At 45.0% G+C, this 26,795-nt stretch overlaps 1 protein-coding gene and 1 long non-coding RNA gene across 7 annotated transcripts in view; one reads left to right on the top strand and one right to left on the bottom strand.

Annotated features, from left to right (window-relative positions):
- Positions 1-26,127, top strand: part of samd11 (sterile alpha motif domain containing 11) — a 49,462-nt gene extending 23,335 nt beyond the window's left edge. For 3 of the 6 annotated variants that reach the window (XM_076095007.1, XM_076095042.1, XM_076095034.1), the window contains 9 exons: positions 3,787-3,879; positions 7,011-7,202; positions 12,347-12,500; positions 17,677-17,792; positions 18,190-18,268; positions 18,566-19,356; positions 23,417-23,550; positions 24,031-24,141; positions 24,361-26,127. In XM_076095007.1, the coding sequence (XP_075951122.1) occupies positions 3,787-3,879; positions 7,011-7,202; positions 12,347-12,500; positions 17,677-17,792; positions 18,190-18,268; positions 18,566-19,356; positions 23,417-23,550; positions 24,031-24,141; positions 24,361-24,645 (1,955 nt within the window). In that variant the 3' untranslated portion in view covers positions 24,646-26,127. Of the gene's footprint in view, positions 1-3,786; positions 3,880-7,010; positions 7,203-12,346; positions 12,501-17,676; positions 17,793-18,189; positions 18,269-18,565; positions 19,357-20,949; positions 21,016-23,416; positions 23,554-24,030; positions 24,142-24,360 lie in introns of those variants that run through there. The other 3 variants (XM_076095014.1, XM_076095018.1, XM_076095026.1) reach the window with 3 other exon arrangements.
- LOC142953039 (uncharacterized) lies at positions 21,033-25,513 on the bottom strand. The gene is made up of 2 exons (XR_012954763.1): positions 22,651-25,513; positions 21,033-21,750 (listed from the first exon to the last, which is right to left on the bottom strand). It is a non-coding gene; the product is annotated as an uncharacterized LOC142953039 (long non-coding RNA).
- Positions 26,128-26,795: the final 668 nt, after the last annotated feature.

The following is a 26,795-nucleotide window of genomic DNA, read 5'->3' as shown; positions in this document are numbered from 1 at the left end:
TTCGGCTACCAAAAGCCACTGTACTGAAGAAATGTTTTATTGTAAGGTGTAAGTTTAACACCGTTCTAATATTACACTGAGGGGGTTCATTTTCTCTCTTTGCTTGTTCGTTCCATTTTGACATGAAAAACTCAAAAGTGACTTGTGCTGTACAAATTATAATTTTAAAGTCATTTGTTATTTACAACTTTTTTCCAAGTAACTATCACAACAATAGATGCCCAGAAACATCTCTTCTTCACTACATGTGCATGAGGTGATCTTTACAGGAAGTACGTACTGCTGTACCCGACAGAGGGCCTATAGAGCAACAAAAATAAAAGCTTGCATAAATAGCCACTAGGTTTAGTTTTTATTGTGTTACATAACTATACTGCATTGCAAAGGGGACATTTATTTATATGTCCCAGATTCTCACGTTAAGGTCAGTCATACGTTAGTCAGTTGACTAGACGTACAAGTCTTCCTCCGTGATTTCCTTTCTCCTTCTTCTTTAGTTGTGTTCTTCTCTCTCTCTTTATTTCTCTCTTCCTGTTGAAAATATATTGAACATGACAAACAGTGGACCAGTGTTACTGTGTGTGTACATTTGCACGTGTTGGAGGTGGCGCATCCTCTCCTCAGCGTGAGCAGAAGCGTGAGCAGAAGCGTGAGCAGAAGCGCCGCTCTCCCCATCCCCATCCCCATCAACCACCCCCATCCCCCCTCCCCCCCCCTCCTCTCCCAGCTGCATCGGCCTGTAAGCCAATCAATGGCAGGGCTTTCAGGGCCGGCGGAGGCCCCGGCGCACGGAGGGGGGATCAATAAGTTATTAGCACCATTCTGTCAGCTGTAATGTGGAGATTGATCGGGGGGCTGCGGCTGGCGGCCCACCCCACGTCCCCGCCTGTCACTCCCCCCCTCCTCTCCGCACAGCCCCCCTTCACCGGCCTGATAAAGATGACAGATTAACGGAGTAAGAGAGGAATTAAGGAGTCTGGCTGTCTGAGCTGTCACCACGCTCCATGGGATGGAGAGTGGAGAGGAAGAGGACTAAAGTTTGAGGGAGGAGAGGAAATCAGAGAGTAAAGAGGAATGCCTGCCTGATGGTTCGCCCTGGTGGTGTCACATGAAAGAGGAAAGGGTTTAATTCCTGCTGTTTCCTCTTTCTCTATCCGTCCCTCTGTTTTCATCCCTCTTTTCTCTGAGTGGGAGGAACCGCAGATAAGGAGGAGGTTAACTAGCAAAGAGTAACTGAAGCAGAGGCTTGAATATTGGGTGGTTGAAACAAAGTTAGCCTGTTTTTGTTGACCAGGAATGATAAAAACAAGGGGCTATATCATAGCAGCTAATGCTGTTTTAACTTCATTATTGCACTCTTTTGATAGTAAAATCACAGTCGACTCCTGACTCCATAACCATTCATTCTTCAGCAGTATTAACAAGCAGGTGGTAGGGAAATGCTCGGGGTAGCAAACTTGACTGTAAGCAGTGTTAGTGGGAGTAAAAGTGTTAGCGTAGACGCTAGCAGAGCTCAGGGTTCGGCATTAAAAGGGAGCGCCGGTGCTCTAAGAAGCCCCATTTAATTGGCTTTAAAAGCTTTCCGCCCTCAAATCTCTGGCCCTCGGGCACTCGCTCAGGAGACGCAGTGTCTTGAGTGAGGTCGGCTCAAGAGACGACTCAAGTGTGTGTGTGTGTGTGTTTGATCATGAGAGAGGGTGTGTGTGTGTGTATGTTTGTGTGTGTGTTAGAATAGGGGGTCTAACTAATGGGGGTTCTCTCTTTCTTTGTTAATATTCCAGTAATAAGAGATCTTTTTGTGTGTTTTTTTTTTTTTTAAAGAAAAGTACTAAACATGATTTAAAATGAGAAGAAAAACAGAATATAAAGGTTCTGACAGAAAAAGTAGAAATTATGAAAGACATTCAATATGTGTGTCTATGGACTTGTCCATTAGCGTCCCCCCTTCCGCCTTCCGCCTTCCCTACACTGTATCCTTAGTATGGTATAGGAGTGGATCTCCTCAGGACCTGAGAGGCAACATCAAACACTGGATCATTAGTGAACCTCACTCTCTCCCTTTCTTGTTTTCTCACTCGCCCTCTCATCAACACCAGGGCTCCTTCAGCAGCCCAACAAAATCCTCTGAGTCCTGTCTAAATGTCTGTCTGTCTGTCTCTCTTTCCCGTCCCTGTCTATCTGTGTCTTGTTATAGTGAAGAAAGAACATAAATTTGGGTGATAGGTTAAGGATTAAAGGTGAGACTCCACTCCAGCTTCACTCCTCTGTTGATGACTGTCCATGCGTTGCTAAGGTGGACACAGAAGTGGACACATGACAGAAATTGCCAAATGTTGTTTGCTTGGGTATTGCTACGAAATTACCTTTTTTTTTTTTTTTTTTTTTTTTTTGTACCTGTTTCTCCACACTGCTGTGCAAATGATGAAAAATTGCTTTGTTGAAAAAGAGAGACAGAGAGAGAGAGAGGATCCATTCTCCTTGAGGGGGAGGGGGAGGGGGGGGGGGCACTCCCCATCCTTAAAAATAAGCACCGAGAAGTGAGAGAGAGAAAGCGAGAAAAAAGAGTAAGAAGGGAAGCAGTTGCTGCTGTGGCTTGGCTGTCTGTGTGGAGGAAGAAACCGAGTCAGAGAAAAAAAGTGTGTGAGAGAGAGAGAGAGAGAGAGAGAGAGAGAGAGAGAGAGAGAGAGAGAGAGAGAGAGAGAGAGAGAGAGAGAGAGAGAGAGAGAGAGAGAGAGAGAGAGAGAGAGAGAGAGAGAGAGAGAGAGAGAGAGAGAGAGAGAGAGAGAGAGAGAGAGAGAGAGAGAGAGAGAGAGAGAGGACAAACAGAAATGACAAACAGCCTTTTCCTTCCTGCCGGCACTGCATGCAATGTGCTCTGCATCCCCTCTCTCTCTGATTAGGCCAGTATTGATTTGAGGTGTGTATGAGGGGGTTGGAGGTGAGGCGATTGGGTGGGAAGGAAAAGAGGGATGAGAGGGGAGGAGGAGGAGGCAGTATGGGGGGGCTATAATTGTACACTAGATGCTCCTCTTTGGTGGCAGGGGAGGAGGGAGAGGGAGAACAGGGATGAAGAGACGGAGGCAGGGAGGGTGTAAATGGGAGGAGAGAGAGAACTCCTAATGGGAGGAGGTTTTAAACACACCAAGAGGAGAGAGAGACAAAGAAATGAGGCAAGAAGATCAGAAGTGTGTTTATGAGGGGAGGACAGCAACAGGAGAGAGGGGAGGAGGAGGAGACTATCTGTCGTGGAGGTACAAAAACTAAAAATAACACCTGATATAGACATAATGTAGGCTGAGAGTGATTTCCCAAGCAGCTGAGAGGCTCTCGTGCACTTAAGTTCAGTCAGAGCCTTTTGTGCCAACATCTGGAAAAAGAGAAGAGAGAGAGGAAGAATAGTGATAACACTTTAAGACAGACTGTTGGAAAGAGACGTTGGAGGAGACACAGAGAGACGGAGCCCTCCTCCCTCCTTCAAATAGACAAAAACACGCACACACGTGAATGAGCCAGGCAGATCTGTCATCCACGGCGGTGCAGGCCCCCTCTCGTATCTGACAGAACAAGCAAATCACCAGATGCCCGTGGCTTGCTTTACTTGCTCTCTTTCTCTCTACCCATCACTTCTTTTTTTCTCTTTGGCTGTTTTTCCACTTCCTCTCTTCTAAATCTGCATTTCCAAAACAGCCGCCATGTATACAGGTAGGCATAGAGCAGAGCTTCAATATCAAGCTTTTACTTTGGCCTTTTTTGCTTACCGCTCTTTCTCTCTTTGTGTGCTTACAGATGACCTTCTAGGAAAGAGAAGAAGCTTCTCTCCCAACAGCAGCAGCGAGTGTCCCTCTGACAGCAAGAAGTCACGTAGCGTATCCCCCAAAGGTAAGACCATGCAGAGTATTTGTGACTTTACAGATGTGCTTGGACGGACATTTTCTGACAGAAAATAAGTGAAAATTGTGGGAAAGACGACAGGATGGCTGAGTTAAAGTCAAAGAGAAAGGATGGAAGCTGCAGAGTGAAGAGGGAAACATGAGGTGGTACTGGTTTAGCTGCTGGTGGTCAGTGTTAGCGTGATACACATCAAGTCACTAAAGGGTCACTTCAATTACCAAAACATAGTAGTTTTTATCTGCTGAGCTTTGTCTGCTAGATTCTGCTGCTAACCCAATACGATGGATGTTTTGAGCACCACAAAAGGAGAATTTGTACTGCTGAAAACATTGAGAAATTACATTTATAAAAACTCTTTTTCTTCCCATGTAAAATAGCGGAATTCCTCTGGTCACTCAACAGGCCTGACTGAACAGTTTTCATTTTGTGACTACATCTCTGCAGTTGAAAATAGTCCCAATTTTAACAAGAAAACAGAACATGAGTGGTAGGGAAATGCCAGGGGTAGCTCCAAACGCAGAACACAAAGTAATATAATATCTAAATGTTATAATACCTTAGATAATGGCCCCTGTTGATTGAATCATTTTTGCTGCTGATTCCTAATATAAACTTTATTGCCTTTTCATCTGCTCTCTATGTGACATGGGAACAACATAAATAACAAATCTTAAAAAGGCATACGTTGGCAAGACAATTCCCCGCTGTAGCGCTGCAATCCGGTCGCCATCCTCTATTATTCATATTTTCCCTCATGTGGCGAGAAACCAGGCGCCCAGCGTGGAGCCGGCACAGCCGTCCCTCTGGGCTCCTGAGGAAGACTTCCTGACTGATGCATTATACAGCAGGCAAAACCGCGAAACCAAGGGCAGCTCACCGCACATCCAGTCTCATCTCTGGAGACGACTGAACAACATGTACACACAGACACACACACTCTCCAGGAGCATGTGTAAGCCAAACATAAAAAAACACGTACAGTGACACAAATTATGTTATTTTATTATGGTTAAATTCAGTGTGGGGGGAGGGAGGGTAAGTGCAGATTAAGCTGTCGAGAGCTCAGCCTGAGCCTAGTGTTGACCTTTTCCCCCTGGGTAACCTTTGACCGACAACAGCCCTGCCTGGAGCCTCTTTCTCTGAGTAGAGAAGCACTCATTCCTGGCCATTATAGTCTTATTTAGACACAACTCAGCTTCTGAAAGATGCATGGGTTTTTATGTGGATGTGAGTTCTGTGTGCGTGTCTGTGTGTGTACTAGGGCTTGGCTTCCTCTTAAGGCAAATGGGGCTTGTGTGTTTTTATTTTGACGTTGTGCTCTTTTGCCTGCGTGGTTAGGTTTTTGGCTTTTAAAGCAAACAACGACTGTATATGGCTTGCAAATATTTTTTATTTTCTGTATATTTGCATGAGGGAGGGTGACTGATAAAGAAGACTCTGTGTGTGTGTGTGTGTGTGTGTGTGTGTGTGTGTGTGTGTGTGTGTGTGTGTGTGTGTGTGTGTGTGTGTGTGTGTGTGTGTGTGTGTGTGTGTGTGTGTGTGTGTGTGTGTGTGTGTGTGTGCAGCCAGAGAAATGAAGTTAAGCCATTTCAAATCATGTGTCTTAACCTTGAGCTCTATCCACATTCAAACCCAGACTCTGTACCTGCATGTGTGTTTCCTTATCTATGCATGTCTTCATGTCCTCCAAGTTCGGCGACAGACACTATCCCTTAATGACTAATGCAAGTCGTGAAGTAAATTGTGAGGGAGGGAGACGGAGTAGCACAGCGTAGGAATGGAGCAGGAGAGATTGGATGCCGCTGTGTAAATGATGTCTGTTTTTCTTTCCGCTGCAAAATCGCCACCCCCTGCTGTGTTTAGAGAGCGAGAAAACTTCAGACAGTCGCAGACTAGTTGCGTGCACACACATACACATACACTTGAGGACCTTGGGTGGATTAGCTAGAGCTTGACAGTGGAGACAGAGATACTTGCATGCTTGCTTCCTCCACCACCACCTCCAACCCACCTCCGCTCCTTAGCGCCACTCCTGCTCGCCTGCCCGGGGCCAGGCTCAGGTTTCAATAAGAAGGAGGGTGGTAAAAATAACCCCTGCTTTCCTCTGCTTCTCCCTCCTCCTCCTCCTCATCCTATTTCTCCCTCCTCTAAGTCCCAAAACACCTCCCCATATCCCCCACCAACCATACCTTAGATCATGTTACTATTGACAGAGAGAGGGAGGAGGGAGGTCAGAGAGAGAGATTAAGTATGGGGACTGACAGCGAGATGGATATCATACACCACATGACCACACACATGATGGAAGAAGCGGGGCCTTTTTTTGTAGTCTGCATAAAAAAATATTTAAAATACAATACAGCAAAACAACCCTACTTAAAACCTTTCACCTTATGCAAACAGTAATGCATAATTCCGTGCTTTCTGTCAGAGCTAGCGAGTTCGTGCTAGGGTCAGGCTCCGACCATTAACAATGCATGGTTGTATGTGTACAGCTTCATCCAAAGGAGTTTCCAGTCCATCAGGGCTGTCTTTGCGTTCTTCTTAATGAATAATCTGTGTACAAGCATGTTTTTCTGGCTGATATTTGAGGAAGCATTCGCGACAGAGTGCAGTAATAATAAAATAAATATGCAAGACAGAAAGATAATATAATTAATTATGGGTAATTCTTTGGTATGTGTGGTTTACAATGGTAATGAGTGCATTCTGTGGTGTTTTTTATTAAAACGGTGTAAGAAATTATTTTTATCCTAAAATTACCAAATTTACCTCCACCCTGCAAATTGTGAATCCGTAGATATCTCAGTGCTCAGAATGACTCAAATTACATTCTGGTGTTTAAATAAAGAACATTTGGACTCACTAGTATTAGTTTTTGTTCTTCTCTTGTTTATTTGGGGTAAACAGATAAGTATACTTTGCAGGGTTGCTAAACTGTAGTGTTCTGTGTTCAGTTCAGTGATCTCATGAAATGGGATTTCGGGTATTCAACTTCAAATTTTGCAAATCTGTGACCTCTGGCTTCTGTTTGAAACTGCGCAGTATCGGGTTAGTAGTTATCCCCTGAAAATGTGGATATTGACAGTCATTGATATAAGTGTCCCTCCTCTCTTCAGAGAACTCCCACAGCCCGGTGGTGGAGGCAGGCGGCAGCCACGGCCACATGAGCCCCGAGGAGCACTACAGGCGCATGATGTCATCGCTCAGTGAGCAGGGGCCCTATGAGGAGCAGCAGCAACGGCTCTACCAGCTGGCGAGCAGCATGGGTCTGCCTGGCCACGGTCAGTCCACGGGCTCTGTATTTGTAGGTGTGTGTACGGTCATCATCATCCTCACTGTCATCATATTGGCTTTCAAATATCTCTCATTTTGTTACACCTTACTGTATATACCTCAGTGCACAGTTGATTTTTATATTCAGAATAGCATTTCCTGCTCTACAAGTAAGAATCGACTGATGAAAGATCTAGAAGTACTTTTCCTTTCAGTTTTTTTTTTTTTTAACTTTGAAATAACTTCAGAGTTTGTTTGAAGTAACTTGCGATTTACTTCAAACAAAAAGAGTTTCCTGTGGAAGCACTTCACCAGCTTCTATAAAAACATCTCCTCCGTCACCTGTCACCAAGTCACTGTGATGCACTGTGTTCAGGGTAGCATGTTAAGGTGTGCCACACTGCTGCCATTGAAACCCCAGCCATGGAGACGGCTGACATTTCTATTTGCGGTGCTTGCCCACCCAGTGTCAAAGTGTCACTCTGGGTGATTTCTGACCACCCTGGCCTCCGTTGTTAACAACACCCACAAGGCTGTGCATGCATCAACATTGCGATTGATCTAGGAGCTTTCATTGGCTGCCTGCCAACCCTCTAAATCTCCCAACACCCTTGAAACCACCAGTGTGTCCCAGTTTTTCTCAATTTCAACAGTCACGTAAAATTGACTGGTTTTAACTTGAGAGAAATGTAGTTTGATTGGGAAAATTAGAAAATTTGCCTCGTTTGGATTTTATAAGTTGGCCTTATATTCGTTTCAATGTGCCTGCCATTAAATGCTAACCTATTTCTCACATTTTTGTAAAGAATGTAACATTAAGTCCTACCAGTCTTTATGAGCTCTTTTGCAGTAGCATAAATCCAATTGATGCCCTGGCCGACTTGTAGTTTGAGCTACTTTTATTTTTATTTGATTAGTAATGATTTTTAATTGCTGGCTGCAAATCTAGGGGGCGAAGCCTATAAACGCTTTAATTGCCTTTTCCTCGTGTCTTAGAGGAGTTAGAGGGAAGATGCAGTGCATTGTGGGGGTTTTTATGGCCCAGGGTGCAGTCTGATCACTGGCTTCCTTTCCCAGAAACCTTGCTGGTATGAGGAAGACGCTCTGGCGCAATATAGACATACTCGATCCCCTTCTTCACTTGCACATTCCAAATCGTTTGATCATTTCCGCAGCGTTCTTTATTCTGCACACGTGCATTCCTCTTCCAAGCTGCACTTAAAAGCAATATATGTGCAGAAGAAGTAGCGAAAGAGGTGAGGAGAAACCAGGAATACAAGTCCAAAAAACCTGAGGAGAGAACTGGGCAAAGAAAATGAGGGAGGAACAGAGTTGAGGGAATACTTTCTCCCAGAGCAAGAAATAAAAAATAAAAACACATACATACAAGTTCATGGTTTATTAATAATGCTAGGGTCACACACATACAACTGCCATTTCAAACACAAATTCATGGTAAGATTTCCTCTTAGCGATGTGTGTGTTTACATTTGCTCTTGTGTTTGTGCGTTTCATATTCTCTAAACGAATGATGAGCCATGGGCATCAGAGCCACGCCTTTGGTGTTGATAATATTACTTTTCTTCCACACCTGGCAACTTCCTCCGTCTATCTACCGACTGCTTACAAGTTTATGTAGAAAACTCAGTATAACACTACCTTCACGTCCTCCCGTCTGCCAATTAACAGTCGGAGCTTGTTAAGAAACTAACACTCTCACACACGAACAATCCAGGAGATGGGACAGATGGACGGCTGTTTTGTCTCTTGAGAGGCTGACGCGAATCACTTCAGCGAGAGCCCCTTGACATTGACCTAGTCTCTGATGGGGCCCTGTGACCCCCTCCTCCCTCCCTCCTGGGCCCCCATCACCAAACATCTCTCCTACACATCTCCATCTCCAGCATTGCTTTCATACTCTCTCCCCTCATCCTCCTCCTTTTCCTTACCCCCACCTCCAACCTTCCCTTTAGCCTTGGTCCCCGCAGAGCATCCTTTCATGTGTTTGAAGTGTCGGGCACAGAAAATTAGAGTGTGTGTGTGCGTGAAAGAAGCAGGGGTGAGGAGGAACTCTGTGTTCATGTGTGTAGATGTGTAGGTGTTGTTTGAGAGGTTCTCTCTGAACCTAATGGGCAAAAGAAGAGTAGGGAAGGGGAGTGGGGGGCTGAAATTGGGGTTGGAGGTGGCAGGATTGTAGAAATGGCCAGGAGGGCTTTCCCTCCCTCTTCATATGATGAAAGGAGAGTGAGGGAGAGAGAAAAGAAAAAGAGAGGTGGGGGTAGATATCCAGATGAAAGTGAAGGGAGGGGTGGTACGGAAGGGGCTTGTGTTTCGTCTTCTGCAGTTTAGTGTGATTTGCACTCAACATCTCTTTATCATCATCATGCCAAAGAGCCTGAAAACTCCAGCACGTGATTGGTGAAAGTACTGGCGGTTAAAGACATTCAGTGTGACAAACTTGCCACATATGTACTGCTTGCTTAGCCTATACTGGCTGAACACCTCTTCCTGAAAAGAGACTTCATTTTCTGATGTATGGTGCATTTTAGCGGATGGTTGTCGGTCTTTGTGTACCAAATCCATCACGAGGCTGGCAAAGCTGCATCAGTGCGGCGCTCCTCTGCATTCTCGCGCCGAGAAAAACCCGGCTTAACCGAGGGGATTTAGGCCCAACACCAGGAATGATGGCGGGGAGAAAAATGGGATGGCACAAAAGAGGGATAAGCGGAATGGGTCCGAGTGGTAAACTGGGACCTCCCAAAATAACTCATGCAACGGAATATATGTGTATGTGTGTCCTCAATTAGGACTTTAATTTGCAGATGAAGGGACTCTCTTCTTGTGTTCTAGCAGCTGCAACACCAAGAGTTTTAGAGGGGAAATTCTAAATCTGAGTACTTACTCTGTGTGTACACACACACACACACACACACACACACACACACACACAGTCTGAAGGTTAGAGCCCCAGGTGACCCTGCTCTTCTCAGTTCACATGAAAGAGAATTAGAGAGAGCGGGGCGGGGGATAGAGAGAGCAAAATATGGAAGCAGTGTTGGAGTGAAGCTTTACAAACACGCATTGGATAAAACGAGAATGGAATAAGATGAGAAAGGGCAGAAATAATAGAGAAATTACATACATTTTTATTGAGAAATTGTCAAGATACTTTTTTATTTTTAAATCTATCAAAGCTTAGTTTGTGGCTTGGGTCGGTGGGGTTCGACTGGTTGAACTGGACTCAAAACCTTCGTGTTTTTCTGGCTCTGACTCTGGTTAAAGTCAATTTAATAAGCACAGTATTACTCAACCTGTGAAAAAGGTTATATAACATAAAGTCTGCGTTACAAACTGGACGTGAAGCGTTTAAAAGACATGGATGTTTACAAGGCAGGGAGAGTCAAGAGAAAGACGCTGTTGAGTTGCATTATGGGAATTGCCGGTTACAGTGTTTTAGAGCTTGACTAATTAAAGTCTGCAGCCTAAAGTTAGGGTTTCTTCCATGTTTCTATGTTGGATGCAATATAGTCTGGATATCTTGGGCTCTGCAGAATCGATCTGTGCTATCCTTTACAAATCTGTTCCTTGGAAGTCCCCAAACTTTATGGAAGTGCAATACTAAACCACTGGAGTACCCCTTTAACACAGTCATACAAAATAATTGGTGAGGTGGGATTGTGACCACAGGAAACTCGTAGAGGTCAGCTCTTCCACCCTGTCACCCCTGCACCGTGTATGCAAGTGCACAACAGACTGTGTGTGTGTTTGTGTGTGCGCTCTATGGCTCCAGTTCCCCTCTGGTCCCTCCCTTATCTCTCCCAACCCCCCCTTACCCACACACAAACCACACATACACACACACACACACACACACACACACACCCTTGTCTGCCGCCAGCCGATTCCCCTGTGGCCTGGCGCAGCAAACAGATCGATACACCGGAGCTAGGCCGCATTAATATCTGTCGCTTCACCCCCCCCTCCCCGGCGCCCACTCAACTGCTTCAGCACACACACACACACACACACACACACAGTCAGGCACTCGCATGCAAGCACCTAAATCACACAGACGCACACAAACACACGTCACACCCGTACCGGCGGCGGAAATGGCCCCTAGCTCCCGAGGGATCTGTCTAATTAAAAAAGAGGGGGAGGCGGAGAGAGAGGATAGATAGATTGAGGCAAGGAGAGGGAGGAGAGAGAGAGCAGGATGGATTTTTCTCTCATTAGAAGCCATGTCTCCTGGTGTGGCCTGGCCTGGCTGATAATGATGAGGCCTCTTCTCCTACGAGAGCGAGAGAGAAACGGGGTTGCTGGGGGAGAGAGGGAGAGGAAGGGAGGCGGTGTGAGCAAAGAAAGAGATGAAATGAGGCGAGTGGTAGAGGGCAGAGGGTGGAGAGAGTGGGCAGGCAGAGATAGAGGGAGAAGGTGCGGAGGTGGGGAGGGGTAAAAACACTTTGCCCCCGATGTGTGAAGTCATTTTTGGCTCGCTTTTACAAGAACACACCTTTTCATTTTTCTGCTTCCTCCTCTTTTTTTTTTCTCCTCACATTTGCTTCAAACTGGTCAGCTCAGTTCCAAAGTGTGACAGATGGACTTGAGCGCTATGTGCTAATTTCATACATCTCTACCAACATGTCTGTTCTTGTTCGGTGTGTGTGTGTGTATGCGCTTATGCGTGTCTGTACGTGTACATGGTGGCGACTGTGGCTGAATGGTGACATGTAGTGTTAAAGCGCTTTGAGTGGTCGGAAGACTAGAAAAGCGCTATACAAGTACAAGTCCATTTAGCATATGGATGAGCTACCGGCATAGTTAGCCCTCACATCCTTCACTACAGGACAACAAACACGTCTTTAAAGGATGCTTCACTTCTACTATTTTGCCCGAAAACTTGTTCACGCTTAAAATAAGCCATCAACTACAAGCTGGTGAAATGTATAGTCAGTAGGATTTTCCTGAGTTTTCTGGTAAAGCCTTTGCATAGACATGAGCCGCTGGATACTAAATTTGTTTTTATCTTCCCCTCTCTGTCTCCACCTCAATCCTTGCCTCCCCTCTGCTTTTTTCCTCTCTTCTCTCATCAACTTAATCCTTCGTCATCTTTGTCATATCAACTCTATCCTCCCATCTCTCCGCCTCCACTTGCTTTGTTTTATTGCCCCTTATTCAGATATGCTGCGTGCTCGCCAGGAGGCGTTGGCTGCGGCGGTCAGGAATCCAGCGGCCTTAGAAGCTCACCTGCCCTCGGCGGGCAGCTCCTCTTCATCCAGCCAGAGACGCAAGCAGGGTCTGCCGCAGCACCGGGACGCACATTACACTGACAGGTAAGAAACGGATGCAGACACACTCACTCGCAAACGAAATCTCTACGTCAGGCCGACCATATCTTGCAATTGAAACGGCAAAGCTGCCGTGCTTGCAATATCCGCATTATTCATCATTAATGAAGCCCAACACCCACATCCTCCTCACCCACCCACACACACCCACACACACACACACACACATATACTGCATACGAGGCCCCAGTTGATGTGAACACAAGTAAATGTGGAAATCACAATGAAACGATGTTCTGTTTTTTCAGAAAAAGCTTGTCAATGGGAGAAATAGTAGAAGGAGTTAATCACCTGCCAGTTAGCTTCACCAACCGCTGCACTTTTCTTCCCATTCTTCCACTCATTCCAAGCTTCCTCAGCAAGATCTGATCTCATATTTGGCTTTTTCATTGTGCTGCAGTGCACGTTTGTGTGTGTGCGTGCGTGCGTGTGTGTGCATCTCCACATACATGGTTAAACTAAGGATCCAATAACCTCTTGGCTACCACTGTGGAGCTGCACGCCTGCATCCCCGGCTATTCCTCCCTCCTCTCCCCCCAGCGCTGGCCCCTGCGCCTCCCAAACAAAGCCGGGGGCAGCGGGAGTGGGCGGGTAATTGCTTGTCGATTATTTATGTGGCGCGGGGAGAGGCGGGGGATCGATAATGGGCCGGCGGTGCGGCAGCAGGGGAGGGAGTGTGTATGTGTGTGTGTGAGACATAGAAGGGGGTGGTGAGGGGTAGGTGTGGGGATATAAGCAGGAAGCAGAGCGGCCAGGCGCTATGTGGTGCAGCTCTGGGAGGCTGTGGGTGTGTGTGTGTGTGTGTATATATATATATATATATATATATATATACATGTGTGTGTGTGTGTGTGTGTGTGTATTGAGGTGAGGAGGGGGGGCTGATTATCCGCATGTGTTTGTTCCATTTTTCAAGCTGGCATTCTGCATGTATGCTCATCTATGCGAATTGAATTTGGGTTTGTTTATGTGAATATGTCTGCTTATTATGTGTGTGTGCATGTCTCTGTGCGTGTGTTGTGTGTGTTGTGTGTGTGTGAGAGAGAGAGGCCAGTAGCGCAGTGTGTGAATGTGGTCAGTGAGCCGCGGCTGTTCTCCGACAGCACAGAGTAATTAGCCACACAGGGCGAGGGAGAGTTAACTAGGCCTCGCCCTTCCTCCCTTCCTCCATCTATCTCTCACTCACTCCGTCCCCCTCTACCTCCACCTGCCTCCTCTTCAACGCTTTTACTCTCAGCATGTTTTTGAGTGGATAAAAAAAGAGGGGTTAATAAGGAAAATGTTGAAGTGCCCTTTCCATCACTTGAACCATTGTCTAATTGAGTGAATGCAACAAAAAAAGGGAAACATACAAAGAGTGATGCAAAACCTGTATAATGTTTCACCTGTACATACTCACGCACTTTTGCTGTATGTATCCACATACTTTCAATACTTAGGCTAATCTTAGAAAGACTATTTTACAGCATGAAAATCTTCATTCAATCTTACATTTTTTTTGATAATAGTGTGTTTTGTGGCAAGAGTTTGGGAAGGGCCCCTCATGTTTCAAAATGACAATCCCCCACAAAGAAAGTTTGTTGTGGCAGAACTTGTTGGCCTAAATAGTGTCCAATCCAACATCTTTTGGGTGAACTGCATTGTAAAATATATGCCAGGCCTTATCACCCAACATCAGACCCTGACCTCACTAATGCACTTGTGACTGAATGGGAGCCCTGCAGCCAGGTTTCAAAATCTTGTCGAAAACCTTCCCAGAAGACTAAAGCCTGTTGTAGCAGCATATTAATGCCAATAGATCTGGAATGAGATCAACGAACTTAAGTGAGTGAAATGTCCAAATGTGTGTCTAAATGTAAAGACTATACTCAACTCCCATGAAATATACAGAACCTGCAAAAAATAGAGACGGAGAAAATTAAGAAGAGACCTGAGAGGGAAATGAGTTCAAAGTGAAAAAAGAGAAAATTAAAATCGAGGTAATTGGTGAATAAAAGCGGAAAACTGAGATAGTATTAAAAAGCCGAGGCTGAAAATGTGAGGAAGCTCTCCTCCTCTCTAACTCTCTCCGTGGCTCACCTTTCCATCGACCCCTCATCATTGATTATCTGGGGCCCATTAGGGCCCATTGTTAAAAACAAATCATTAGGGCTGCTCGATGGGCTTAGAGCCTGGCGCTCCATTTGTCTGGCCTTAAATGGCAAAGCTCACCAAGCATCTGCAAGGCAAATGGGGGAAGGATGGAGAAAAATAAAGAGAGAGAGCGGAAGTGGAAAACATGGGAGCTTAAAATGGGGATGAAGAGAAGGAAGCAAAATAGAAGAAGAGAGGAGATGGCGAGAGGACGAAGTGACGGAGAGAGAGGGAGATAAGGGGAGGGAGGGAGCGAGCGAGCGAGAGAGAGAACGAACGAGCGTGGAGGGAGCCTCATCCATTTTAATGAGCTTCCTGTGTAAATGTGTTCCTGCGGAGAAGGAGCCGAGGGCGGCCGCGCGGCGCTCCTAATCCCCCCACGCTCCCGTCATTAAGGGCAGCCCTGTCACACACACACACACCCCTACACGCACACCAGGACACACACTTACACAGACACGCATACACACTCACACTGCTTGGGCTTTTGCAGGACGGGACTGCTGTCGCCACTCTGACAGGTCGTCACACACCAGTGAATTCCCCAGGAGCCCCTGGCCTCACTGCAGGCAGAGAGAGAGAGAGAGAGAGAGGCAGAGAGAGAGAGAGAGAGAGAGAGAGAGAGAGTGAGAGAGATCATTTTGCGTGGTTATGAGCCCACCTTGCATTTGTGCCTATTTTCTTTTTTAGATATTTTCAGGTCTCATGCAAAGAACTAGGTGAGTGTTTTACCTCATCTTTTTATAGCATGTTAGTGGTTTGCCAACAAAATGCACAGATAGGGTAAAAAGAAAATCACACACAGACAGACAGACAGACATGTTCACACACACTCACACACTCACACGCACACACAGCCCCAGAGCAAAACGACTAATGTCTGCCACTCCTCTCTTAAAATTGCCTCCTATAAAAGGAGGGAGAGATGGAGGAAGGGAGTGGAGGGGAGTGTCAGACGCACACTCTTTCTCCCCTTCTCTCTCTGTCTCTCTCACTCCCCGTGATTAGGCCTAATTATGGTGGCGCAGACGCCTGGCAGCCCCAGTCATGCAGCTTTAATTGACCGTTATTCATCTGCGGGCTAACGCTAGGCAAGGGTAGGCGGTGCAAGGAGAGGGAAGAAAGGGAGGAAGTATCAGAAAGGGGTTTCGGGGGGGGGGGGGGGGGGGGATGAGTGTTTGGCATGCGGGAGCCATGGTGAGGTGGATGGGAGTTTTGCGGGCGCCTTAGCGTAGCCTTGTGGAACTGCGCGTCGCAAGGCTAATTGCTAGCCCCGAGGGATTAGGCCAGGTGATTACACACTGGGCGGTGTAATTACATAAGCAGCGGCGAGCGGGGCCCCGGCTAGCGGCTCCGGGGTCACGCGCCGTAGCCCTCACCCAAGATTAATTGGAGCTGCCACTGGAGTGCGAGGCACCGCCGGAGAGAGCGGTTATACGATTAGCATTAACATTTCAACGGCGGAGGCGATCGATGAATGGTCCCCCCCCCCCCCACACACACACACACACACACACACACACCACTCTCTCAGTACTGGCTACAGCCCCCCCCATCTCATCTCATCTCTCCGCTCTTGTATGCGTGCCCTCCCTCCTTGCAGTTCCTCCCTCTCGCTCCTTTTCCCTCACCATTTAGTGAGGCAGGAGACATGCAGGCGCTAGCTAATTTGAACACAGTTGCAAAACAATATTTGCGGTTGCATACGTCCCAGTGTTGGTTTAGGTTTTGTTGTTTTCCTCAGCTTGTGTCCCGTATGCTTTTGTGCTGCGGCAGTCACACACAGCTGAGCTCTGATTGGTGTGATAGCAGCGGCTCAGGAGGAGAGCAACAGAGAAAGAAGAAGGAATAGCTAGTGAGCTCAGGAAGGGCACTGGAAACAGCTGTGGTTTGAGACACAGAGCAGGCGTAGAGCATCATCTTCCACACATGACACTTTCAAAGGGTCATGGTGCAGATGCCTCACTCTTCTGAAAGCTTTTCTTCTTTCTCAAAATTATGTTGCTGTACCCATGAAGATCTGCACGAAACTGAGAGGAAAAACTGCGAAAGGGAAATAATAATAGAAAGGATTACAGTGAACAAAGAAAGAGGATGAAGAAACAGAAAGAAGGACGGAGAGGCAAGACAAAGCTGGGGTAAAGTGACAGGATGAGATGAAGTGATGAAGAGGGGAGAGAGAAAATACATCGAGAGAGGTGAAAGAAATATAACTGAAGGAAAATAAATGAGTAAACAAGACAGATGTTTTTCAGAGGTCATAGAAAAGTAGAGAGAACAGAAAAAAGATGGTTCAGAAAGAACAAGAGACGGAGAGAGAGGGAGCAAGGTGAGAGGCGCTTTTCCCCCTCAAGGAGGACAAAAGACGAAGCCAATAATGGAGAGGCCTTTTCAGAAGCAGAGGTTGCAGGACGCTCCATCTTTTCACCAGTTTCAATGCAACCCAGAGAGTGAGAAGGAGAGAGGGAGGGAAACGGAGAGGAGGAGGAGGGCGTAAAAAAGGGAGAGAAGAGAGGAGGGATGAGTGTTAATTAGAAGGTCCTTCAGCCCGTGGCCCCGGTCAAGACGCAGGGGCCGCCCCAGCTGTCGGAGCATGACACACTGGCATTGTGCATTCAGCCCTCATTATGTGTGTGGGTCTTGAGGTGTGTGTGTGTGTGTGTGTGTGTGTGTGTCTCTCTGTGTATATGTCGTGTGTGTATGTGTGAGGCGACAGGGGAAGAAAAGGCTGCAGTCCAGGGTACAGCAATGGCCAGCGGCACTTGCTGCGGCGTGACAAGACTGATGAGGCACTGGGGCGACATGGGGGCCCCTGGAGCTCCACTGATAAAAATACATTGCATACATTGGTGTGGCAGCAACCACACACGCACAAAGAAAGAATTGAGACGCACTTAATAACTATTCTTGTTACGGAGGGAATCGCACACTATACATCTCTCCATGCTTAATGCTTTGGGCATAGGAAAGCATCCAGTGAAATCCAATTTGAACTTAACGTTGTCTTTTATCATATTTGTGTCCACAGAGAACTGTCCCACCCTCCACCCCTACTGTCCCCACCAACTGCCCCTCACATCGCCTTAGGACCTCACCTGCGGCCTCCCTTCCTGGGCATGCCCTCTGCTCTTTGCCAGGCCCCTGGTGAGTCATATATCACGCTAAGGCTAATTATTAGTATAATCTAATAATTAGTACCAATGGGGATGCATGGCATGTATATATACTTAAAATAAATGTATATATACTTAAAAATATATATACTTTCACATTTACACGGCTATGAAGAGAATGTTACATGGTTCTTTATCAAACCAGAGGATTAATTTATGTTGAAATGTCATGAAGTTACGGTAGTTGCAGGATATTACTTTAATAGCATTTCGCAGTTTTTTATGCTGACTATCTTTCAGTAACTTTTAAACATGATTTCTCAAAGATTTGCATTTTTCCCTCCTGTTTTTTAACATTTGGGAGCTTCCTTGTCACTTGTTAGATTTTTGCTTACAGGTATGTCTTTTCTTGCTGTTTCTATTCACAGGTTATAGTTTCCTTCAACCAGCTCAAGCTGAGCTCTTTGCTCGGCAACAGGAGATGCTGAGGAAGCAAAATCTGGCCAGGTGTGTATGTGTGTGTGTGTGTGTATGTGTGTGTGTGGGAATGCTACAGTATGTAACAATAGTGCAATTATGGCCACCGTGTAAATAATAACGGCTAAAATCTGTGTTTTATGGGTTCATTGTAACATGAGCAAAAGAGAAGCTTCAAGGTGGGACGTTTTGTTTTGAGAGGGCAAACTTGTGGACACAGACATGTTTTTGATATACTCCCAGAAGCAGTGTTGTGAATGTGAAATACTTTACATTTGTAAACATTTGGCCTGTACGTTAAAGTCCCTGTGTCTTTCATTGTCTTAGACTTGAGATGTCGGCAGAGCTGCTGAGACACAAAGAGTTGGAAAGTCTCCACCAGCGACAGCAGCAGCAGCAGCGTCTTTTGGGCTCTGAACCTTTGGGAGCTCTACCTCCTGGCCTGCCCCCCGACCATCCAGCCCTGCGGAGCCTCCACGACATCCCAGAGGGCCATCCGCTCCGTGAGGAACTGGCCCGTCGCTCTAATGCAATGCTGGTGCTCCGCCATGGGGCTGCCACGCCACTCCCAACCCTCAACCACCACCAGCATCAACAACCAGGACCACCCTCCACACCCAAAGACATCCAGGCGCAGAGATCTAACACTGGCCCAGATGCCGAATTCAGGAAGGCCCCCCGCAGGGCCCCCCAGACGCAGCTCCATGCTGGGGATCACACAGAAGGAAGAGAGAACAGAGGAAGGTTGGGAGACAGGGAGGTGCATGATGAAGAGATGAAGGACTCGGACAGTGACACAGAGATGTGTGAGGAGAGGCGGGACAGTGTCGCTGCCAAGTCGAGCAGGAAACCCAGGGACAGGGAGAGAGACGGGGGTAAAGAGACTGGCAGCAGGGTGTGTGACAGTGCCAAGGAGACTGGAGAGAGCTCAGGCAGACTGAGTGCCCCTTGTAGTTCAACAGGTACGGAGTCACCCAGTCGCCACCTCTTCACCCCTGGACTGGGCAAGGCTGATGTCAAGTACCACCTGCCACCTGGGTTCATGCCACCCCTGCCTGCTCTTCACACCCAGTCACTGCCCTTCGGATTCCCCTACGCCAACCCCTACTTTCACACAGGTGAGATACTCAGTCACACACAAAATACACATAACACACACAGCCGACATGTGAAACCAATTAGCGTCAGGCTTTGTGTGTGCGTGTGTGTCTCCAGTGTGGAGACCTCTCCCTGTTAGTGGCCATACATCTGACCTCAGTGTGATCTTATGCACACCACCAGCAGCACAATCACGTGGGCAGAAAGGAGTAAAAAATCCCACCATGATCAGCTTACAGGGATAAGTCATGTTTTTTGTAGTAGAGTTCTATGAGGTACTTATCCACAGTAGATGACTGTCGGCACACCCCCAGTTTGGAGAAACGGACAGGAATACCAACACAGATACTTCTGTGGGAATCAGTATTTTAAGTGTAGGCTATATTTTAGCATATTTTCACCACCAATCAGTTTGAACTATGAGTCCAAATGGACGTTTTTGCCAAATTTGAAGAAATTCTCTCAAGGTATTCCTGAGATATCACGAGAATGGGACGGACATAAGGTCACAGGGACCTTGCCCTTTGACGTTTGACCACCAACATCTAATCACTTCATCCATCATGTTGAGGTTAGGCAGCAACCTCCACTTCTGTTCAGTGAAGTCAATGCAGAAATGCCTTAAACTTGGATTCTCTCTACTGGCCATGAGGGAGTAACACCTCTGGTTGCATAAAGAAGTCAGATTGTATGGAAGTCTATGTGAAAATGACCCTACTTGTCACTTGATCTATCACCTCAGTAAACATTGTGAGTTTGAGTCTGGTTTGAAGTCTTCTTCAGTACAGCATGATGTTCATTTAGTACAACACTGATAGTCATAGTATAGTATGTCATAACAGTTCTGAAAGAGTCACAGTGTAGTTTTTGGAAAAAAGTCAAAATATATGTAGTATGTTAATACTATAGTATTTAGAAAAAAGGCATGAAGTCAAAATACTGTATGTCGCAAAAAGTTAATAGAAAGTTGTATAGTTTATCAGATAAACTGATTAAAAAGTCATAGCATAGTATGTAAAAAATATTCATAGTATAGTATGTCAAAAAAAGTTATAAAATAGTCAAAATATAGTATGTTAAGAAACTCGTACTATAGTATTTCGAAGAAAGACATAAAAAAGTCAAAATATTGTATGTTGCAAAAAGTTATTGAAAAATGTGTAGTGTAGAATGTGAGATAAACTGATTAAAAGGCATAGTATAGTATGTTGTAAAAGGTGATAAAAGTCTTTTTTTTGTTAAAAAAAGTCAAAAAAATGTTACTATACTACGTCAATTTGAGTGATAGCAAATTATGTCCAAAAAAGTCATAATATACTATGTCCAAAAAAGTTATTAAAACGTCGTAGTATAGCATGTCAGAAAAACTGGTTATGTTGTAAAATGTGACAAAAAATCCAAAGTATAGTATGTTGAAAAAAAGTCATAAAGAAGCTTCACTGTAGTTTGTCGATAAAACTAATGTATGCTGAAAAAAGTTATAAAAAGTCATAGTATTAATATGTCGTAAAAAGGGATAGAAGAATCAGAATCAGCGTTTTTGGCTAAGTATGGGCACATTTACAAGGAATCTGTCTTTGTTTTTTTGCATCTCTCTCGATGTACTTCCACAGATATAGAAATAAGAGCTAGGAACAGAAAACGGACAAATAGATGAGAAGGATGGACAGGACTGTAAGGTACTCAAGTAGCGAAAACAAGTGTCGATATATAAATGTTACATAAAAGCAACAATAGCCAACAAATGACCAACAGTAAAATCTAAATAAAACAACATATACAACTTCTATATACAAGTTCTGTAGGTTGTAAACAATACAAAGTGCATTAAAATAAATAATGAAAGGATGTGCATGGACTAGGTGATTGTGTACAGTATGTACATGTAAAGATGTCTATATATTGTATATACAGTTTTATGATTTACATTGAGTGTGACAGATGATATGTACATATTAAAAACATATATATATATATGAAAAACTGTGAAATTACAATATATAATGGCAGCAGTGGGTATTTTAGTGTTAAAGGGTCATTGACAGTGTATGACTGATTTAACTAGTCATCATAGTGACGGCCTGCAGGAAGGAACTGTTCTCGTGTCGGGTAGTTTTGACGTACAGTGTTCTGTAGCGCCGACCAGGTGTGATGAATCCTCAGTGATATTAGGTGTACGAGTCCTTAATGGAGGTCAGACGGGCACCACTGATTTTGTCTGCAGTTGCTGTCCTGTTTGGTGGCTGATCCGAACACACTGATGTATGTGTAGAAAACAGGCTGGATAATGGCAGTGTAGGATGGTGTCAGCTGATCCTGAGGCAGGTTCAACTTTGTGAGTTGGCGCAGGAAGTGTACATCATCTGCTTGGCCTTTTTCCTGATAGTTTCTATGTCGGAAGTCCGCTTCAGGTCCTGGGAGATGGACAAAAAAACATTAAATAAAAATTGTTATTGTTATAAAAGTGTCATAAAAAGTGTCACAAAGTCAGAGTATAGTATGTCATAAAGTCATAGGAGCGTATGCCGAAAAAAGTGATAGTATAGTTTGTCGAAAAAGTCATGAAGAAGTCCTGAAGAAGTCATGGTATTGTACGTTGAAAAAAGTGATCAAAAAGTCTTAGTTAAAGTTATATTCTAGTATGTTAGAAAAAGTGATAAAAAAAGCTTTCCTATTGAATGTCATAGTATGTCAAATAAAATGAAAGTATTGTATGTCTTTGACATTTTTAGGGAATGCGTACTTTAGTATATCATGTCATAAAAGTTTAGTAGTAGTATTGCATACCATATTAAAATGTTGTCAATAAGTGTGTATATATATATACATATATATATGTATATATATATATATAGCATATCATAAAAATGTTATTAAAGTCATAGTATAGTAAGTAATAAGAATTATACAAAAGTTAAAATAAATCATGTATGGTATTGCACTAAAGTTTCATAAAAAGTCATAATATAAAATGTCATTAAAAAGACCATGAAGATGTCACAAACATTTTTACAGTTCAGTATGTCATAAAATGTAAAACAAAGTCCTACTACATCACATAGAAATTCATAATATAATATGTGATTAAAGTCATAGTTTTGTTTGTCATAAGGAGTCATGTTCACATGAATATGTCATAAAAAGCCATAAAGTATGTCCAAAAAAAGTCAGTATAGTATACCATGAAACAAATCATTAAAAGCGTACCGTACTTTCCATAATAAAGCCATAAAAGGGTTATAGTATAGTATACTATAGTATAGTATACTATTGAATTAGTATAAATATAATCATCGGAGCAACCTTTAGCTCACCTGCTAGAGACTGCACACATGTTGGCCGGGTCCTTGTCACTGGATTCAATTTGGAGCTGCAGCCCTTTGCCTCTATCTCTCTCCCTCTTTCCTGTTGTCTATTATAATAATAATAATAATAATAATAATAATAATAGAAACAACTTCATTTATACAGCAGTTCTACAGCTGCACAAATTAAGGAAATAACCCCCCATGTCATAGCGGCAAAGATGTTCCAATAATATGTCTATTTTGGTTTTAGGAGGGTATATGTATGTAGATTCATGTGTAGAGAGTACGGCATGTCATACAAATGGAATTACCGCCGTTGTATGCTTCTGCGAACCAGTCAGCCAAGTTGCAGTTCACGTCCATGTTATCACCTCGTCGTTTTATCCTATTAGACATTTGTGTGAAATTGTCATAACAAGCATACAAATTCTTGAATTATGGCCAAAAATGTATTTTCTATGTCAGCGTGACCGTTGACCACAACAATCTCATCCGTTAATTCTCGAGTCCAAGTTTGTGCCAAATTTGAATTCCCTCAAGGAGTTCCCGACACTGCGTACCTCCCACGGTTATCGCTGGCATGGAGGCATCGACATATTTTGAGCTGCATTTTTGAAAAATGTTGGCCGTACATTTTTTTTATTTTTTATAAGTCTCTCCAGGCTTTCAGTTTTCATGTTCTGCATCACTATAAAAAATGACAGCAAGATCCTCAGTCTTAATAGCAACTTTGTTATATTGACACATCATTTTCACCCGCTGCTGCTTTCAGGCTCTGTGGGAGGTCTTTTCATGGATGGGGAGGACTCAGCCACAGCAAACCCTGTGGAGGACATCAGCAAGTGGAGTGTGGAGGACGTGTGTGGCTTCATAAGCAGCCTGGCTGGATGTGCTGAATACACACAGGTGAGGACATAGAAAGAGGGAGGAGAGAGGAGAGAGAGAGAGAGGAGGGGATGGAGGCCAGGGGCAGGCTGACTTCTAATCACAGAACAGTGACCATACTGCACATATTCTGTAGTACTTTCTATGGCATTTATGGTAGAAACTGCACAGAACAGTTTGTTTCTACGTTATTGTGAATGTGTGTGGTGGAACGACTGGTCATGTTCTTAATTGCAGCCGTATTCGTGGGCTTTGTGTGAATGAGTTAGCAGAGCATCTACACCTGTTTGTGTGTATTGCGCATATTGTTCCAAAATGAACTATCCAAAATTTGAACCTTATGATAAACTTCAGCTATTTTTTTCCCCCACTCACAATGGGTGTGTAACATTTTGGAATAGAGCCACTGTTTTCTAGGTCGTGTGAATGAATACGTAGTTCGTGTGTCGAGTGTGTGTATATATGTCGGGGCTGTGGCTGAAGCGGCTGTCTCTCCGCCAGGTGTTTCGGGAGCAGGCCATTGATGGAGAGACATTACCGCTGCTCACTGAGGAGCACCTGCTCAACACCATGGGACTAAAGCTGGGGCCTGCGCTCAAGATCCGCTCACAGGTACACACACCACAGAGCTGCGTGTGGACCCGTGTGCGTGTCTGAATGTGTGTTTCTGTACATAGACAAACTGCCAGTGTAGCATAGATGATTCCCGTCAACTAGCCAGCCCCGCAGCCTCTCTTCTACTCTCTCTCTGTTTGAAATACAGCATTAGTCGTTTATACAATACTCAACAGGCTGTACTGACAGTCGTATGGTCTCCTCTCGTCTCCTCAGGTGGCGCGACGTGTTGGCAGACTTTTCTACATGACTGGATTCCCGCTGGCGTTCCCGTTTCCGCCTTCTGCCGCACTGCGCCCCCCAGAACGTGATCGGGACCCCCTGACAACGCCATCTGACACCCCCCTGCCTCTCTCTCTATCCCTGCCCCACAGACCCACCTCGACCAGCAGCAGCTCCTCTCCATACAGCGGCCCCACCCCAGGGTGCTCCTCCCCCAAGCAGGAAAATGGTAACGGCTCCACGGTAGTGGGAAGATACGAGGCCAAAACTCCTTCGTAGGAAAGGACAGGCAGGGGTGAGGAGGCCAAACTCAAACTAACCTGACTGGGGGAGATTGACTCCCGGGCCCTGTTTGCCAGACTCGCCCCATCCTGGGACCTTGACGCTGGAATTTAGGGACAAGTATTGGACTGGAATAAAAGACAACTGTACCGTATCCAGCAAAACAATCAGCTTATGAGTTCCTCTGCATTGGTTGTAGCCGAGCAGAATGCAAACAAACTGGGTTGGAAGGGAGACACGAGAAGCACCAGAGGAAAAAAGGGAACGGAAAAAAAAAAGAGGAAGAGGAGACAGCTGGTCACAGACAGCCTGCCAAAAAAAAAAAAAAAAAAGGAGCGAAGGCCTGCCACAAATGTGAAATTCTTGCAAGTCAGATGCTAGCGGATACTCTTCCTTCCTTCCTGGGCTGGAGGAAGCTCTGCTCCCTCTCTTTCTTTCTCTTGTCTCCGTCTCTGTGACTGCTCTCACCACAAGCCCTGAAGAACCCAGGAATTAAAAAGAGACGTCCTCCCTTTTTGTCCTCTTCCTCCTTTCCCTAGCTTGTTTCCTGAGGCCCAACAGCAGCGTGGAGCCGTCTTTTATGAGGCTGGAGTTGAAGCATATGCCGAGCGGCACCAGATCTGACCAGCTCCCGCTTATCACTGCAACTATGCATTCCACTGTCCCGATACCAAAGATGACCGGATGTGTGGGATTGAAACCATGTTTCACAACGTGTCTCCTTTTTCTTTTTTTTGCATCGATGGTCACACAGGAAAACTGGTCCAACAGGGAAAGGCTAGGCTAGTGCCTCATGTGATGTGACACAGGAAGAGCTGTCATTTACTGACATACAAATGATTAAAGAAATGTTGGTGAAATGGACACGCCTTAATGGTGGCTATGGTGTGTACGGCTTACGTCATTGTATGCTCGTGTTGACTACTGTGGGAGGTAGGAAAAACATGCAAAATTGTACAGAATCATGCTTAAGATGAAAAATATCCTGAAGGTTACATACGTGGTACTTTTACTTTTTGTTAAACGTAGTTGCACGAATAAGGTTTTCTTTACTGAAGAAAAATGTGACTTGCTGAACTTTGGTGGTACTTTTTGTTCATACTCTTTTGTTCTGCCATTTAAAAAAAAAAAAGTGTAATATTAAAAGATGCTCCGATCTTGAATGCTACTTCAGCATATAAATATGAGGAAAAATATTTATAGGACTTTTGATGTAGTAGATAAAGCAGATTATGATATGTATTATAATTAGCCCTTAAGATGGATTCCAAAGATACTTTAACTTTGTTTTCTCTTGGTTGCAGGGAAAGAAAGGCACAAAGCTCTTATTGCAAATGTTTGGAATTTATGGATTTTTTCTTTTTTTTTTAACTACGCAAGCAATGAATTAAAAATGGTCTCTAGATTTCCCTTCGAAAGTTTTGTCTTCATCCTATTTTTCTATTCACCCGACAGGTGAAATAAATCCTAAAGAACTTCCTCTGCTCTCTCGTTGTTTGTGTGTCAGACGACGTATATACACGCCTTTTCCTCCTCAGGTGTTTGTGGTTCTTCTGTAAAAACATGCAAGAGGGAGCATGCGGTCTCCTGATGTGTGAAGGGGGGGGGGGCACAGATCTGGTCAACACCAGCTGTCAGAGTGTGAGGTTCAGCCACAGGCCGAGGCCTCTTTTGCCTGTGGGGATAAACCTGACCCTCCTCATCCTCCCACACACATACATGACCAGAACCAGCCCCCACTCACACGTACCTTCCTCGTTCAAAGAGTTTAGACTAAAGCAGTATCCTACACACACTACTGGGACTTCCCCTCGCTTTAGGCTGGGCCTCTGCACCACAAGGTTCTGTATTCACTGAAAACGACTACAGGGGAAAAAGTGACGACACAAAAATATTTCTCAAATCTCCATTGTGGCATTTAAATCCATGTCCGTGCATGCAATGGTTGTACACACAACAAAGGCCGCTGACACCTTTAAGTTTAGTGGTGAATGCTGGTCGAAAGGTGCAGTAAAGGGGATACGTTGGGAGTGGGAAAGCAGTGTCTGAGCATGTGAATACACAGAGAGAGAAGACAGTAGTCAGGGCGGGGGGGGGGGTGGGCGAGGAGTTGGCACAGAAACAGACCAGCCTGTGTTGCTGCTCTA

The sequence above is a fragment of the Anarhichas minor genome, unplaced genomic scaffold (assembly GCF_050575085.1).
Source record: "Anarhichas minor isolate MPS153535 unplaced genomic scaffold, ASM5057508v1 ptg000003l, whole genome shotgun sequence".
Lineage (NCBI taxonomy): Eukaryota > Metazoa > Chordata > Actinopteri > Perciformes > Anarhichadidae > Anarhichas > Anarhichas minor.
Note: the sequence above shows the minus strand (reverse complement) of the source record. Positions and strands in the feature narration are given on the sequence as shown.